Source organism: Paramormyrops kingsleyae, chromosome 1 (assembly GCF_048594095.1).
Source record: "Paramormyrops kingsleyae isolate MSU_618 chromosome 1, PKINGS_0.4, whole genome shotgun sequence".
Classification (NCBI taxonomy): domain Eukaryota; kingdom Metazoa; phylum Chordata; class Actinopteri; order Osteoglossiformes; family Mormyridae; genus Paramormyrops; species Paramormyrops kingsleyae.
In genome coordinates, this window is record NC_132797.1 from 71,619,062 (window position 1) to 71,633,009 (window position 13,948).

General features: G+C 47.6%; 2 protein-coding genes across 4 annotated transcripts; both read right to left on the reverse strand.

The window, feature by feature from the left end:
• Positions 1 to 1,235: 1,235 nt before the first annotated feature.
• Positions 1,236 to 6,417, reverse strand: acp6 (acid phosphatase 6, lysophosphatidic). 2 transcript variants are annotated; one of them, XM_023794245.2, is made up of 11 exons: positions 5,159 to 6,417; positions 4,885 to 5,035; positions 4,454 to 4,582; positions 4,255 to 4,385; positions 3,988 to 4,067; positions 3,140 to 3,227; positions 2,873 to 3,005; positions 2,687 to 2,784; positions 2,509 to 2,601; positions 1,886 to 2,051; positions 1,236 to 1,808 (listed from the first exon to the last, which is right to left on the reverse strand). In XM_023794245.2, exons 2-11 carry the CDS (start codon positions 4,981 to 4,983, stop codon positions 1,686 to 1,688), a joined length of 1,140 nt encoding a protein of 379 aa, XP_023650013.1. In that variant the 5' UTR covers positions 4,984 to 5,035; positions 5,159 to 6,417; the 3' UTR covers positions 1,236 to 1,685. The 2 variants fall into 2 exon arrangements, with proteins under 2 accessions (XP_023650013.1, XP_023650083.1); XM_023794315.2 differs by having other exon boundaries at positions 4,885 to 6,416.
• Positions 6,418 to 7,797: 1,380 nt separating this feature from the next.
• On the reverse strand, positions 7,798 to 13,656 carry gja5a (gap junction protein, alpha 5a). 2 transcript variants are annotated; one of them, XM_072698186.1, is made up of 4 exons: positions 13,413 to 13,656; positions 10,973 to 11,172; positions 10,798 to 10,876; positions 7,798 to 9,359 (listed from the first exon to the last, which is right to left on the reverse strand). In XM_072698186.1, exons 2-4 carry the CDS (start codon positions 10,998 to 11,000, stop codon positions 8,273 to 8,275), a joined length of 1,194 nt encoding a protein of 397 aa, XP_072554287.1. In that variant the 5' UTR covers positions 11,001 to 11,172; positions 13,413 to 13,656; the 3' UTR covers positions 7,798 to 8,272. The 2 variants fall into 2 exon arrangements, with proteins under 2 accessions (XP_072554287.1, XP_023650464.2); XM_023794696.2 differs by lacking the exon at positions 10,973 to 11,172.
• Positions 13,657 to 13,948: the final 292 nt, after the last annotated feature.

The following is a 13,948-nucleotide window of genomic DNA, read 5'->3' on the forward strand; positions in this document are numbered from 1 at the left end:
CGTCCTTGTGCCGTGTTCTGGGGTGTTTTTGGAACATGCTCTCTAAAGGAAACGCATCTAAATAACATGGAAATGCGTTATTCCCAAGTGCCCCCAACACTGATGAAATCAGCACGTCTGCCCATCCACCATAACCCAGGCCGACCACTCTGGTACCAAAGCCTATTGTAGTCCATCACAGTCAGGAGCTTTCCAGACTGCCTCGGCAAAGTGCCGTCCAGCAGGACGCAGGGCGAGTGTTTCCATGGTGATGAATGTTGAGGTAGGACCACAGACCCAAGGCGGTTGGTGCAGCCGGCTACTTGTGGCAAAGGTTCATGGACCCTTCCACCGTCATAGGCTATACTGTGAGATGTGGAGTCTGCGTGAAACACCTCTGTTCCCCTTCCAACTTCCTTTGTCTCCCGTCAGCAGTGAGAACATGCCATTCAGAGTAACGGGGGGACACGCACAAATGGTGACACACTGTGCCATTTGAAGGGACATTTCCTCTGCCCTGAGAAAATGAACTATACAGGCACAAAAACACTATATTATTTCGTGTCAATACAACACCGATAGATACCCGGCTTTTATAGTTGGTCTCCCATCCATATACTGTCCAGACCCAAACCCACTTAGCTTCAGATGGATTACCTAGTCTGAACTGGAGGTAGTATGACTGCTGACATAATGCTACCCTGAATTTAATGTGAAATATAAGAAAATGTAAATCTCGCAATTCTGTGCATCCTGCCATGAAGAGCATGGTTAAGAAGGCTTGGAGTACATGTCTGAAGCATCTTTTCAGACATGATGGGCAGAATCCCCCAGTCTTCTTGCTGTTGCTGCACAGCTGTGAGATGTGATCCAGGTCTAGTCAGAGTTAACTGGGAAATGTTATTTACTGGTGTCCATGCATTGAATATTCACTCACCTATTTTGTGTTGTTTCTAAAGAATCTGTTTCCTTTTATCCCATAATAATAAGTGTAGAAAGTTGGCCTTGGTTCCAGAGTCTTTGACCCAGGATACACCTTTAATAATTCTCGTATTTTGGCCGTGCAACTTTGGTTGAGTGAAACGTTTTCAGACTTGAAGGCTGCTTAATTAAGAGCGGGACACAAGCAGGTCTATAGATGTACGTATGGATGTTAAGTAAATAAAAACAGGACTATAGGAGACCGATGTTAAGAGGTAACCCAGTGATCCCACGGCATGCGAGTCTCAGGATATAGTCTCAAGAAAGACAAGACCTTCAGAGAAGGAACACAGTTTTAATTTGTGCCGGCTGACGCATCCGTACAACACACACATTGTACGTATCGCCCTGAGGATGCTACAGTTGGCTGCCGCTTCAAGTCTATTCAAGCCAGCCCTCCCAACCCTAGTTCCAGTAAACTCATTTCAATGCCAAGCAGAACCGTACCACTGGATGCCTGTGTGCCTGAAGCAGATGCCTTCAATTGTAACTGAAGCTGCATGACATCCAGAGTGCTTAATAATTAAAGCAACAGATGGAGAACAGAGCTAGAACCTAGGCTTGTCCAACTATCTTAGCTCCTCTCCCATTCTAAATCCACACTGTTTCTTCTGAGAAAGGGCTTGCAGGTCAGTGTGTCAGTTTCTTTTCCCTTGCTGTTTGGAATTAACAGCTCGAGCAACTCAGTTAACATGTTTACAATCTGACACAGCCCTGTCCCGTCGTTAGAGGTCAGCCTGGTTGCATAGTATGCGGTAGCGGTCCATGGTCAACAACAAATTGGACAAGATGGCCTGGAATTCTCGGAGGGGACAGTAGACTCCACTGCACCCGGGAATCAGCTTGTCCTGAAAAGGAAGAACCACGATGGAGTATGAGCCCGTGAACAGCAGTGTCCTTTGACCCGCAGGGCCCTGGGACTCACCTGACCCAGGTAAGAAACTTTGACAAAGGCCTCCTGGGTCACACAGTGTTGGTGGAGCTCCAAGATGAGGTTTGCTGCGTATGGAGGCCACTTTGTGTCGAAGATCCCAAGGGCCATCAGACAAGGCATCAAGGTGGTGTCATGTACTGAGTAGAGGAACAGCTTCCTGGGGGAAAAAAGAGAAGTGTGAGAAGGCTGCCGATTACTCTAGTCCTGTTACAAAAAGGTCATTAGTAAGGAGTTCTTTTTAAATGATAGAACAATGTTTCCATCTAGTGGAAAAAGTAGGTATAACATCCATTGATCAATTTTCAGCAAATGTTTGTTCTATAGTCATTCAAAGTCTGTCTTCTGAGAAGCACAATACAAAGTGTAAAACGTGTCCACGAGAGATGGGACTCCAGCCCATCACTGGACACAGAGCTGAGATTAGATTCAGACCCCCGCCTGAGGTCAGAACTGACACTGATAATGCGCTTAAAACACAGTGGCCCCCACCCTACAGACACACATACTTCTGCCTGCACTCCTTATAATCACTATACAATTTCTATAGGATTTTTCCATTATCAAAATCACAAAGTACTTCACAATAAACGTGTCTTCCTGTGTGCGACGCTCACCTGGACTGTGCTGACGCTGCGCCCTTCAGTTTGTCCTCTATGTTTGTCAACAAGATTTGAAGAAAGGGTCCAATGCTGAGCTGAAGATGCTCCCTGACGACAACATCATCACGAACATCATTACTCCTACTTTACTAACTCAACGGGGTCTAGATTCTCCCACATCCCAGGCACTGACCTACTGGCCCCATATATGTGGCAAATCATCTGAACAGCTCTCCTCTCCACAGTCGACCTCCACATCTCCAGGCCTGCAGGACCGGGCAGGCCATGAGCCTACAGGAGATGCCAGCATAAGAGTGTGGGCTGGTGAGAGGGTCTGGGGAGATGGTAAAGTTTGGGGAACAGGTAACAGCATGTGTACCTCTCTGGCCACCATGTTATCCCGAAGATGGATGAAGTCGAGCCTCTGCTCTGTTTGGATGCCCAGTGCAGCCTGGATGCTCTTCAGGTCAGCAGTGATGTCTGGTAACTGGAAGAGCTCAGCCCACTGCCGTCTGAACAGAAAACAGGAAACCCATTATACGGTCCTGTACTGTATATACATGTCGTATCCAAACCCTCATACATACACAAACAGAGATGCAACTGAATAAGCAGGTTGGGGTGAAGGAAGATGCAGCTCACGTACCCAATAAGCACTTTGAGCAGTTTACATCCATGATAGTTTGGGTAGAGGATCTCATTCTCAGTGTCCGTGGTGAGGATGGGCACAGTGTCTGAAAGGAACAGAAGACTGAAGAACGGGCACAGTATCTGAGGGGAACAGGAGACACGAGGACAGCCACAGTGTCTGAGGGGAACAGGAGACACGAGGACGGGCACAGTGTCTGAGGGGAACAGGAGACACGAGGACGGGCAGAGTGTCTGAGGGGAACAAAAGACACGAGGACGGGCACAGTGTCTGAGGGGAACAAAAGACACGAGGACGGGCACAGTGTCTGAGGAGAATAGGAGACACGAGGACAGCACAGTGTCTAAGGGGAACAGGAGACTCGAGGACGGGCACAGTGTGAGGGGAACAGGAGACTCGAGGACGGGCACAGTGTGAGGGGAACAGGAGACACGAGGACGGGCACAGTGTGAGGGGAACAGGAGACACGAGGACGGGCACAGTGTCTGAGGGGAACAGGAGACACGAGGACGGGCACAGTGTCTGAGGGGAACAGGAGACACGAGGACGGGCACAGTGTCTGAGGAGAACAGGAGACCCAAGGATGGGCACAGTGTGAGGGGAACAGGAGACTCGAGGACGGGCACAGTGTCTGAGGGGAACAGGAGACATGAGGACGGGCACAGTGTCTGAGGGGAACAGGAGACATGAGGACGGGCACAGTGTCTGAGGGGAACAGGAGACCCAAGGATGGGCACAGTGTGAGGGGAACAGGAGACTCGAGGACGGGCACAGTGTCTGAAAGGAACAGAAGACAGACTCGAGGACAGGCACAATGTCTGAGGGGAACAGGAGACACAACTCACCATCCTGCTTTTGCTGATAAAGGCCAGCCACCAGGCACTTGGCTGATTCAATTGTCCTCATGATGTTGGTGGAACGAACACTGAATGGGTGTAAATAAAGTCACATGATTCCAGACAGATACGTGTATTTTCATTATACTGTAAGGTAGAAGAAGCCTCTAATTCTTCAAAATGACATATACAGACTTAGAGGTGGACCCCTGCATAGGGACATATAGACTGTGCAACCCATGGTGCTTTGGGTACAAGTGTATGAATTCCACTCACTAGACCTCAGCAGCGCTGAAGCTGGCTGTGAGAAAAGGCAGGTCTGTGATATAGCTTCTCCTTAACCTCATGCCAAGATCGTATAGCTGCTGCATGCCCAAAGTGGTCAGCTGGCCAGGATATGTGCCACCCTACAAAGAGTTAAATGGTCAGTCAGTTGATCACACAAAGGGCTTCACTTTAGCCTATTGCGACTCACATGGAGTTTTGTAACCCTGTAGCCGTCCTCCACTGGTGCAGAAGGCCTGGGACCACCCTCCAGGTCTGTGACTACATAATCGATTTGGGTGTGGGCTGGTACCTTCAGGAGATCTGGGACCCAATCAGCCTAAGGGTGAATCCACAGGGAGGGAGCAGAAAGTGCCAGTTAGAGACGCATATCAGGTTTAATCATGAAGATGTTATCATCATCAAAACATGCAGATCCAGGATAGAGAGGCTGCCAACTTGTTTAAAGTCCGCAGACGGTTTAAAAATCATTAACCTAGCAGACATGGGAGAAAACTTTACAATGTACGCAGAGAAAAATGCACGGTGATTTTCGGCACGCATCAATACGGAAGCAGATATGCGCTTTGAAGCTGATTGCGTCTGGCACTACGGCGCTCTCATGGGGGACCGAGTTCTTACCTCCAGCACATCAGGTATGGACTTAAGAGGAGTCCGGGCGCCGTGTCGGAACACAACTTGTACGAGTTTGAGCTCAAGCTGAGAGGGATCGCCGTTCATCTCGGAGGTGACACCTGGACTCCAGCCGGACGAGCTCCAATAACTTCTGCGACTAAACGTCAAACCCGGATTGTGCAAATCAGCATGGCAAGTCGCAGATGTCTCACATGGCCCGGAGCTTCGGCGCAGTGCCCGGTCCGGAGCGTGAATATGCGCATGTATGCACGCCGCATACCTTCCGGAAGTTATCCATCCCGCGAAGCCTACGCTCCCGCCGCCCAAATCATCAAACACTAAGTCTGATACCAAAATTAAAGCACCCGCATGGCATTTAGGCTGTGTTAGTACCGGGGGAACGGGCAAATACCGCGCTAGAAAGAAACGCGTAAATGTCACACTAGCTCGTTTCAGCAAGCAAAGTGGTGGTGGAAGATCTTTTTCGTATTTTTAACATAAAAATGAAAGTAAACGCGCGAAAACAACACCTTTTGGTAAACTTCTAACAACTTAGAAAACTCCAACTACAAACACCAGAAAAGCAGTGTTTTCTGGTGTTTGTAGTCCTCTGAACGTTGTCGTGGGCTTTAATGGTGTAGTACGAACAAGTGAAACTACATTTCCCACAAAGTGGATAATTCGCGCGTTAAATTCGAAATACATTTTATTACAATATTTACTTGTAAAATGACTAACCGTATTTCATCGTATATACTACAGTGAAGTACTGTTATTAGTTGTAGCAGAAATACGATGAACCGTTTATACTAGAAGGTCAATGAATTTCGAAAATCCACGATCTTAGAATAGGCTTAAAAAGTATAAAAAATGGCCAATAGGTCTCGAAAGTGTTACTGCATATTTTTGCATTCAAGCAAATTTATATAAATAAAAGGATATCAGGTGAAATAACGAGAGTCTTTTGCTTTACTGGTTTTGTCTCCTATTAGATTACTGGATCAGTTCTTTTTTTGAGTTGGGCTTATTAATCGGACATGTTGCATGGTTCTGTGTGTGTTCAGTGCCGTCGTCTTGCTAGAGTGCTGCTGCGAGAACACTCAGAGCTACTCCAAGTTCATATAATTTAGTTACAATTTTACAGTTGTTTTTGTTATGGTTATTTACACATGCTCCCTACCCTTTAGTAATGCAATTTTAAAAATAACTGCTTAGTTGCGCTAAATCCCTAAACCTTATGTACTGCACACAACTCATTCCTAACGAATGGTGCAGATTTTAACTTTTTAATAGCATGCATATGTCTGTATCCAGGGCTGGACTGGCTATATAGCATACCCGAAATTTTCCCGGCAGGCCTGTAGATATGCAGGCTGGCAAAATTTATCGTGGGGAATCCTACAAGTTGGCAAAATATGTCGTAGCAGACCCCATAGTTCAGGGCCAGTTACATGGTTAAGGGTCTGTCATCCATGTTGAAGATATGGATTTTCTGATGGAAATGGGTACATCTGAGCAAGTACAAATTGCATAAAAGTAAAATCATCCAGTCGTCCATCCATCCACCCATTTTTCATACTCGCTTGTCCTATGCAGGGTCGTGGGCGTCTGCGGAGCCTATTCCAGAAGCAACAGGCATAAGGCAGGGAATAACCCAGAATAGCGGGCCAACCAATCAAAAACTACAATATAAAAATAGATAAAATATTAATTATACCGGTTAATCCAAGTTGTATTATAGCGATAGGCCTCCATCTAGCGGCCACATGCGGTACGGGCGTAAACATGAAATTAAACACTGTTTACGCGGTAAACATGGTAATTCATCAGGTTAGGACAGTATGTAGTAATTCCTACGATGTGATAGTGACATTGTAGCATAGTCCAACTAAAGTTTTCTGGAAACAGGGTGATGATCTAAAGTGACAGATTTTAGTGTTCCAGATATCCAAGTAATACATGTATGACGGGCAAAACTTAATGGAATCTTCATCCATTTTAATATAAAAAACCCGGTTTTGCTTTGCTTCCTCCATATCCTTAACTACATAAATAACTATCTGATTCCCCAAAAACCCTGCACACAGAAAGGACGAAATCACACCATCCTCTTAAATACTTGTAAAAAACAGAGCACATTTACAAGAATTTGGAAAATAATGTTAAAAGACTGACTTTACAAGATGAGTTGAGGCTCATCTTAAGACTTCCTGCACAGTTTAACCAAAAGTCACAGTTTAGCTTGTAAATGTCTAAGTGAACTTAAAGCAAAACAATGGAAGCATTTTGACAGCGGTTTAGCCGGGTGAAGGTTTGTGTCAGTTGACTTTTGTTTCTTTACCTGTCCGGTTTAATGACATTTTCAGTGCCTCTGGCACATTGAAAGTCTGACTAATGTTACATCATGATTAGTGGTGTGTATTTCCCAGGGTTTGACGGGAAGTTGTCCACTGAGAATCGTGTTAATAAATATCGGCCGTTGAATTCTGACAGTCATATGGCACCTCTGCAAACATGCAGCAGGCCTGTCTCAACATGTGGCCCTTTAATGTTCGTGTAGCGGATGGGATATGGCGATAGTTTACATGTCTCATGGGACCTGGCCTGTCCATGGAGTCGCAATTCACACAGGGGTAATTCTAGGATTTTATAAGGTGAGGACCTGAGAGGGGCCAGTGACAGGGAAGGGGGCATTCTGGGGCCAATCAGCTTTCAGTTAGGGCCAGTGCCCCTGTGTCCCCACCCCTATACGCACCCCTGCAGCCAACATGAGGGTTCTGCTTCTCCTGGGCGGCTGATCTCTGTCCTCATGTGAGAGGGATAGTTTTAGCTAATGACATCAAATAAAATCCAGTTCTACAACTTCATTTTGAGATATGGTTTCATTTTTTACTTGAAATGAGTTCTGCCAAGCAAAACTGAACTTTCATGATCAAAGTTTAATCTTCATATTATAAATATTGAGATTGCTTATTGTACATCATAAATATCGTTCAAGTTTTCAAGGTGTCACACAGTATCAAAACAAACCTATTTCCCCTGTATCAAAATATTGTTTCTGCACTGCCTTATATAGTCCTAACTTGATATTTTTCTTCCAAGACGGCACTTGCATCCAGAAAAACTTTTTTACCCACTTGAATAGCTGGGTCTTATTGGAGTGGTTCAAGTTCAGTACCTCACTCAAGGATACAACAGAATGGCCCCCTGGAAATGCAGTCAGTAGCATTTAGTCCAGGGCCTTAATAAATGTAAACATGTCCAAATGGTCAAAACTACTGATGTAATCAGATACAAGGGAAGTAAAGAAAAATGCCTGTTGGTGTCCCAGAATTCCCTATCCAGTTGTCAGGTCCTTCATCTTTGTAGGCCTGTTAGTCCCACCCATTGGGGTCTATACTGCCAGGTCACTTGGTCGTGCCCGCCCACTGGAGTCACTGGCCTTGCTTGGGCAGCCTTTCCCCTTGAGGAGGCCGCATGGAGCCTCGCTGTCTGGGTCATAGCTCAACTGCAGGAAGTCCTCCTCCCACGGGGGGTCATGGGTGCAATCACGCTCGGTGGCCAAGTTGGCCGAGTTCTGCTGGTGAGCCATCCTGTTGCTGAAGGGCTGGCAGCTGGTGTGCGGGTGGGGGGGTGCTGTCGACAGGCATTGGTTGAAGTCGGGGGGCGGGGTGCACGAGTCGGTGGTCCTTGGCGTGCCGGGCTCGTGGCTGGCTAACGTCATGGCAGCCGGCTGGACCTCCAGGGCGTGGGCGGCAGCGTAGGCCTTCACACACCGCTTGAAAGCCTTCCAGCCCAGGTGGTAGAGCTCGACCACACTGAGAAGCAGGGAGACCGCGGCCACCGATAGCATGAACACGATGAAGATGTTCTTCTCTGTGGGCCGTGACACGTAGCAGTTGACCGTGTTGGGGCACGGCTGTGTCTTGCACGTGTACAAGGCTTTGAGGAAGACGCCATAGATCATGTACTGGCCAACGATGAAGGCCACCTCCATGACGGTGCGAATCAGGATGCTGAGCACGTACGTGTGCAACAGCGCCCCCCTTAGGCGGATTCTGCCCTTGGTTTTCTCGGCCTCCTTCTGCTCCAGGTACTCCTTCTCGGCTCCGCCGTGGTCTTCCTCCCGCTGCCGCCGCTTCTCCTCGGCGCGCACCACGTGCATGGCGTGTCCCATGTAGATGAGCGAGGGCGTGGAGACGAACACGATCTGTAGCACCCAGTAGCGGATGTGGGCTATGGGGAAGGCGGCGTCGTAGCACACGTTGGTGCAGCCCGGCTGCTTGGTGTCGCACGTGAAGTCGGACTGCTCGTCGCCCCAGGAGGACTCAGCCGCCGTGCCCAGCACCAGGATGCGGAAGATGAAGAGGATGGTGAGCCAGACCTTGCCCACGGAGGTTGAGTGTTCCTGCACTTCTTCAAGGAAGTTCCCCAAAAGACTCCAGTCCCCCATTACGCCTCGCACCTTCCTTGGATAAAGCCTGGGGGAGGAAATGGGGTTTGGCAGTCAGTGGGGGTGTAGGACAGAATTGCTCCTCAGTACTCTGACCCGGGACCGACAATTTTGCATCACATCCTCGCAGATGAGGGTGGACCTGCGGCTTGTCAAAAGGGAACAGTTTCAGGCTCCACTCCGATGTAAGTCAGCCCACAGACTTATCACTTTTGTGGGATCTGTGAGAACTGTGGCGCTAGTTATCGGGAAACTCCGGAGCTTAAGGCACATGGCGGTCGTGTGACACCAGTTTTATTAACCGATGGATTGTGGACAACCGAGGCCCTGGGTTCAGGGTATAAATAGCTTCTGATGCCAGTGGAAACAGTGGAGGGGACTGTTTTCCCATGACATGCCGTGCTCTGAGAAAGGGGGACGTCGTCTGAAAGAAGTCCAAAGTAAATACGTGACGGGACTGTGTGAATCTGTGAACGTCACAGATAGAAGCGGAAGTGGATGACAATGAAGCCTCTGCTGACCAGTGACAAACCTAATGTTCCCAATCCTGGTTTCTGTGATTCAGACGTCGTTTAATTATATAGTACTGTACATACTTATTAGCACCTCTAAACCAGTGTTTGTCAAACCAGTCCTCGGGAACCCCCAGGTCAGTTCCCTGGGAGCTGGGGGGGGTGGGTGTGCCCAAGGGCTGGTTTGAGAAATACTGCTCTAAACGCTATGGGCACAAAGCAGGGAATAACCCAGGATGGGTCATTAAGCCACCACAAGGCACTCACACACCATTCACACCTTCGGACATTTTGGTAACTCAGATTCACCTCACCATATTTTTGGACTGTGGAGGGAGACTGGACAACCCAATGGAAGGGAACTCACAATGACATGGGGAGAACATACAAACTCCACACATACAGGGTCAGGGTTGGAGACTAAAACCCTGGTCGCAGAAGTATGACGCAACAGTGCTAACCACTGTGCCACCTGGAAACATGAATCCGATCAGATTAATTGTTCCTCCTAAAAAGCACACGTGGAGTAGCTAAGCTAGGCGTTGTGCTTACGTTCAGACTTATAAGTCTGGAGAAAAAGGGGAGTTTGATTTTGTAAAGATTTTTCGTTATATGTAAGCATTGTGTGAAGTCACCAGTTCCGGGTTTTGTTACTCAACTGGGTTTTGTTTGATATACTTTGCTGTCTTTATTGTTACTCATTGGTAGTTCTGGGAATTGGGATCTGAAACTGCACCAGGAGGGGAATCAAACCAAAGCAATGAGTCCATCTGTTTTAATGCTTGTAAGACTATAGCTGCTTTTCTCAAGGAAGCAATCTCCACCAGAATGATTTCCTGGTGACAAAACACTTCAAAGGAAATCTCCGTCATTAGACAGGCACTGCCGGAGGTGGAGGCAGGAGGGGTCAGTACTGCTTTGTGTTCTGTATCTGTAAGGAGCAACTCAACCCACCTGACAGGGAGCTGGAACCCGGGTTCCCCTAGGAAGCGGGCGAGACCGCCCCCCCGCCCCACATGCCTTCTGATGTTTGCTGTGGGAATGTGAAGGACAGGGAACAATGCAGCAGGTTAGAAACACACTGAGGACAAACTGTCCAGTACAGGGAGCCATGACGGTGGGTCAGCACCTTTGGGCCAGTAGAGGAGGTGGTGCATGTGGGTCTGAGTCCAACTTTGGTGTTTATCTTAGATTCAAATGACTTAAGAAGCTGATCTGCTACCGGAGGCTGAAAGATCTTTGGAAGTGTGAGTTTGGAGCCATCTTGCAGTGGTCTGGACTCTTACACTGCTCACTTACAGCAATGAGGACACAGGACATGACCAGCATCTGAAAGATTTAAGTTTACGGTGACAGTACAGCACATCTAACTACTGTATTTGAGGTTTATTTACTTTTATATCTATTGCTCGAACTGCGGTATACTCAGTCACCAACAGAGGATTATCTGTTAGATTATTTCCAATCGACACAGAGACAAACTCTTCATGCACCTATAGGCTATAGGACCATGTGTTGAACGCTGTTCATCAGGTGTCTCTCCAACCTAAAGGCACGTCCTATGACAACCCAGCATGCTCTGCTCACACGTCGCCTAGCTTGGTGGCCATTCCGCGAAAGAATCCCACGTGCTACGGGACGCCGTCCCGGCTTCACCATAACAGGCTGTGCCCGGCACGATGAGCTCGTGCTTACGCTATCCATCCCTGTCGCAAATATTTATAAAGGCGCCTGACTCGTTCCAAACGCTGCCCCGGGACAGCCTGCCAGGCAGCGTGTTTGAAGTGGAATTGCATTAACACCGCATCCTGGCTGTACGCTGGGGCGTGCAGTGCTGCAGTAAAGCAGACGTGCCTTGAGCTGTCATGGGAACTGGGGTGTGTGACTGCGCTGTGCTGGGACTGTGTAGTGGGGAACGTGGGGGGGGGGGGGGGGGGGGATCAAATACACAGCCTTTCTCTCCTTGGACCAAGGTCATGGGTGACTCTTCCACAGAACAGTCAGAGGTCACAGCTGCACTGTAGGGTCATGTTTCTCCAACCTATGTGGTATGTGATTTCTCAGACATATTACTCAAGATTTTACATTGTTCGTCGCCTTATACGGCAAAATTTTCCTACTCTATGCCACTGTATTTCCTACTCTATACTACGCTTTCCTGATCTACTGACCTGATCTACTACTTTATACTGACCACAATGTAAGTTCAGATAAAGAAAACCAAATAATAGAATGTTGAATTGTCATCATTTATACACAGTAAAACCATTACATCTTATGTTGTCTTGAAAAGGTGTTTTCCTGTGTGGCTGAGCAAAATCAGACTAAATAAAACATGGATAGAGGGCAGTGTCATCGGAAGATGACTGGGGAGCAAGGTTTTGGGAATCTGCTAGCCAGAGAGCTTGTTAGCTTAGGAGTCTGTTATCCAGAGAGCTTGTTTGTTGGGGAATCTGTTATCCAGAGATATTGTTTGTTGGGGAATCTGTTAGCCAGAGGGCTTGTTTGTTGGGGAATCTGTTAGCCAGAGGGCTTGTTTGTTGGGGAATCTGTTAACCAGAGGGCTTTTTAGCTTAGGAGTCTGTTAGCCAGAGAGCTTGTTTGTTGGGGAATCTGTTAGCTAGAGAGCTTGTTAGTTTGGGAGTCACTTAGTGACGTAGCCTGTTAGTTTTGTAGTGTTAATCAGAGAGCTTCTTATAGTTTTGCAGTGTGTTAATCTGGGAGGTTGTTAGTTTCATAGTGAGTTAGTCAGAGAGCTCGTTAGTTTGGGTCAAGAAACTCATTACTAATGAAATCTTTTGATTCAGGAATTGACGGAAAACACCAGTCTTCCTACACTTCGCTTCAACCTAAATACATTTGCAGCTTCCTCCCTGCCTGTCCAGGTAATTGGGTGATTCACAAACTGAATGAAAACAAAATAGTCCCTTTACACCACTCCTTTCAAAATCGATTGGCAATGACACACATCCATCAGTGGGCAAATCTGTTAGTCTCTTCTTGCTTTTTATACTGCAAACATACGCATTTGTTATTCATGGAATTGATCTGAATTTCTTCCACCTTTCGGTATGCTTAAAGTTGGCAGCTCCTTCTGGGTACACAAAGATAAACTCAGTTCTGCCACCTCTCAGACAATCTGGTTTGTCTCCCGAGTCAAAGCCAAGTGCTTTTGACACCTACGTGGTTTGACAGAAGCAGCGTTAGAACAAAGAGCTCAGCTCTGTAGAAGGTTACAGGACAGTGTTCTCAAACATGTCTCTGTGACAATGAATGAGCAGCGACACGCAGCTAATCCAACCTGACACACCCTCTAACATGCTAACACACTGATACACTCGACAATCAGCACTCCTTTTCATTTGAGGGTCAGGACACCAAAAGTTCCATTTGTTCTGTGTGGTTTGAGTTCTCCTGCCTCACACTGCCAGTATTTTATAAAATTAGTCTAAGAGACTCAGGCTCTCAAACACCTAAATCCTCCAGTCAAAGGCCTTCTGAGGTCTCCCAGACCTGGTAGGTGGACAGCAGCGTGTCCTTCTAGGAACGGATGAAGGTGGCTGATTTACCTGCTGGTTGCTGAGGTTCCGTATAGGGTTGTCTCTGCTCCTTCTGCCGGACAGGATGGGTGGGAGTCTCTCAATCTCACAGATGAGGATCAAGCTTCTCTAACAGGTCCAGGTGACCAGAAGGGGTCGTTGGTCAGATTTTGTGAGAAGAGATGTTCTTCAGAGGAAGAGGAACAACTTCAGCGGCAGCACCGTAAGAAATGCAAGGCATTGCTGCTACAGTCCGTCTACCCTCCTCACATCCTCCTTCTCCCCCCCCCCCCCTTCCCCATCTCTTATACTGGTCCCGCCTCCTTCCCATCCCCGGACCATGACTTGGTTTGTTGGTTCTCTTGTTTCAATACCATTCCAGCAGGAAGGAAAATGACATTGTATTAGAAAACAATGCCGATTCTGCATCGCCTCTTAGCTTCCCGTTGCTGCTGTTCCCTTCCCGGTTTGTATCAGAGGTGAGTCTCATTATTATGTTCCCACGGACTCACACCTCAAGGTCTCACAGTCAGAGGACACCAGTCCGAACTGGAGAAAGCCGTCAT

Coding starts and splice junctions, on each gene's coding strand:
- gja5a (XM_072698186.1), bottom strand. CDS start 11,000: ATGCACCACCTCCTCTACTGGCCCAAAG. Junction 10,877..10,972: donor CCTCCTCTACTGGCCCAAAG/GTGCTGACCCAC, acceptor ACATTCCCACAG/CAAACATCAGAAGGCATGTG. Junction 9,360..10,797: donor GGGTTCCAGCTCCCTGTCAG/GTGGGTTGAGTT, acceptor TTCCTCCCCCAG/GCTTTATCCAAGGAAGGTGC.
- acp6 (XM_023794245.2), bottom strand. CDS start 4,983: ATGAACGGCGATCCCTCTCAGCTTGAGCTCAAACTCGTACAAGTTGTG. Junction 4,583..4,884: donor CCATACCTGATGTGCTGGAG/GTAAGAACTCGG, acceptor ATTCACCCTTAG/GCTGATTGGGTCCCAGATCT. Junction 4,386..4,453: donor ACAGGGTTACAAAACTCCAT/GTGAGTCGCAAT, acceptor AACTCTTTGTAG/GGTGGCACATATCCTGGCCA.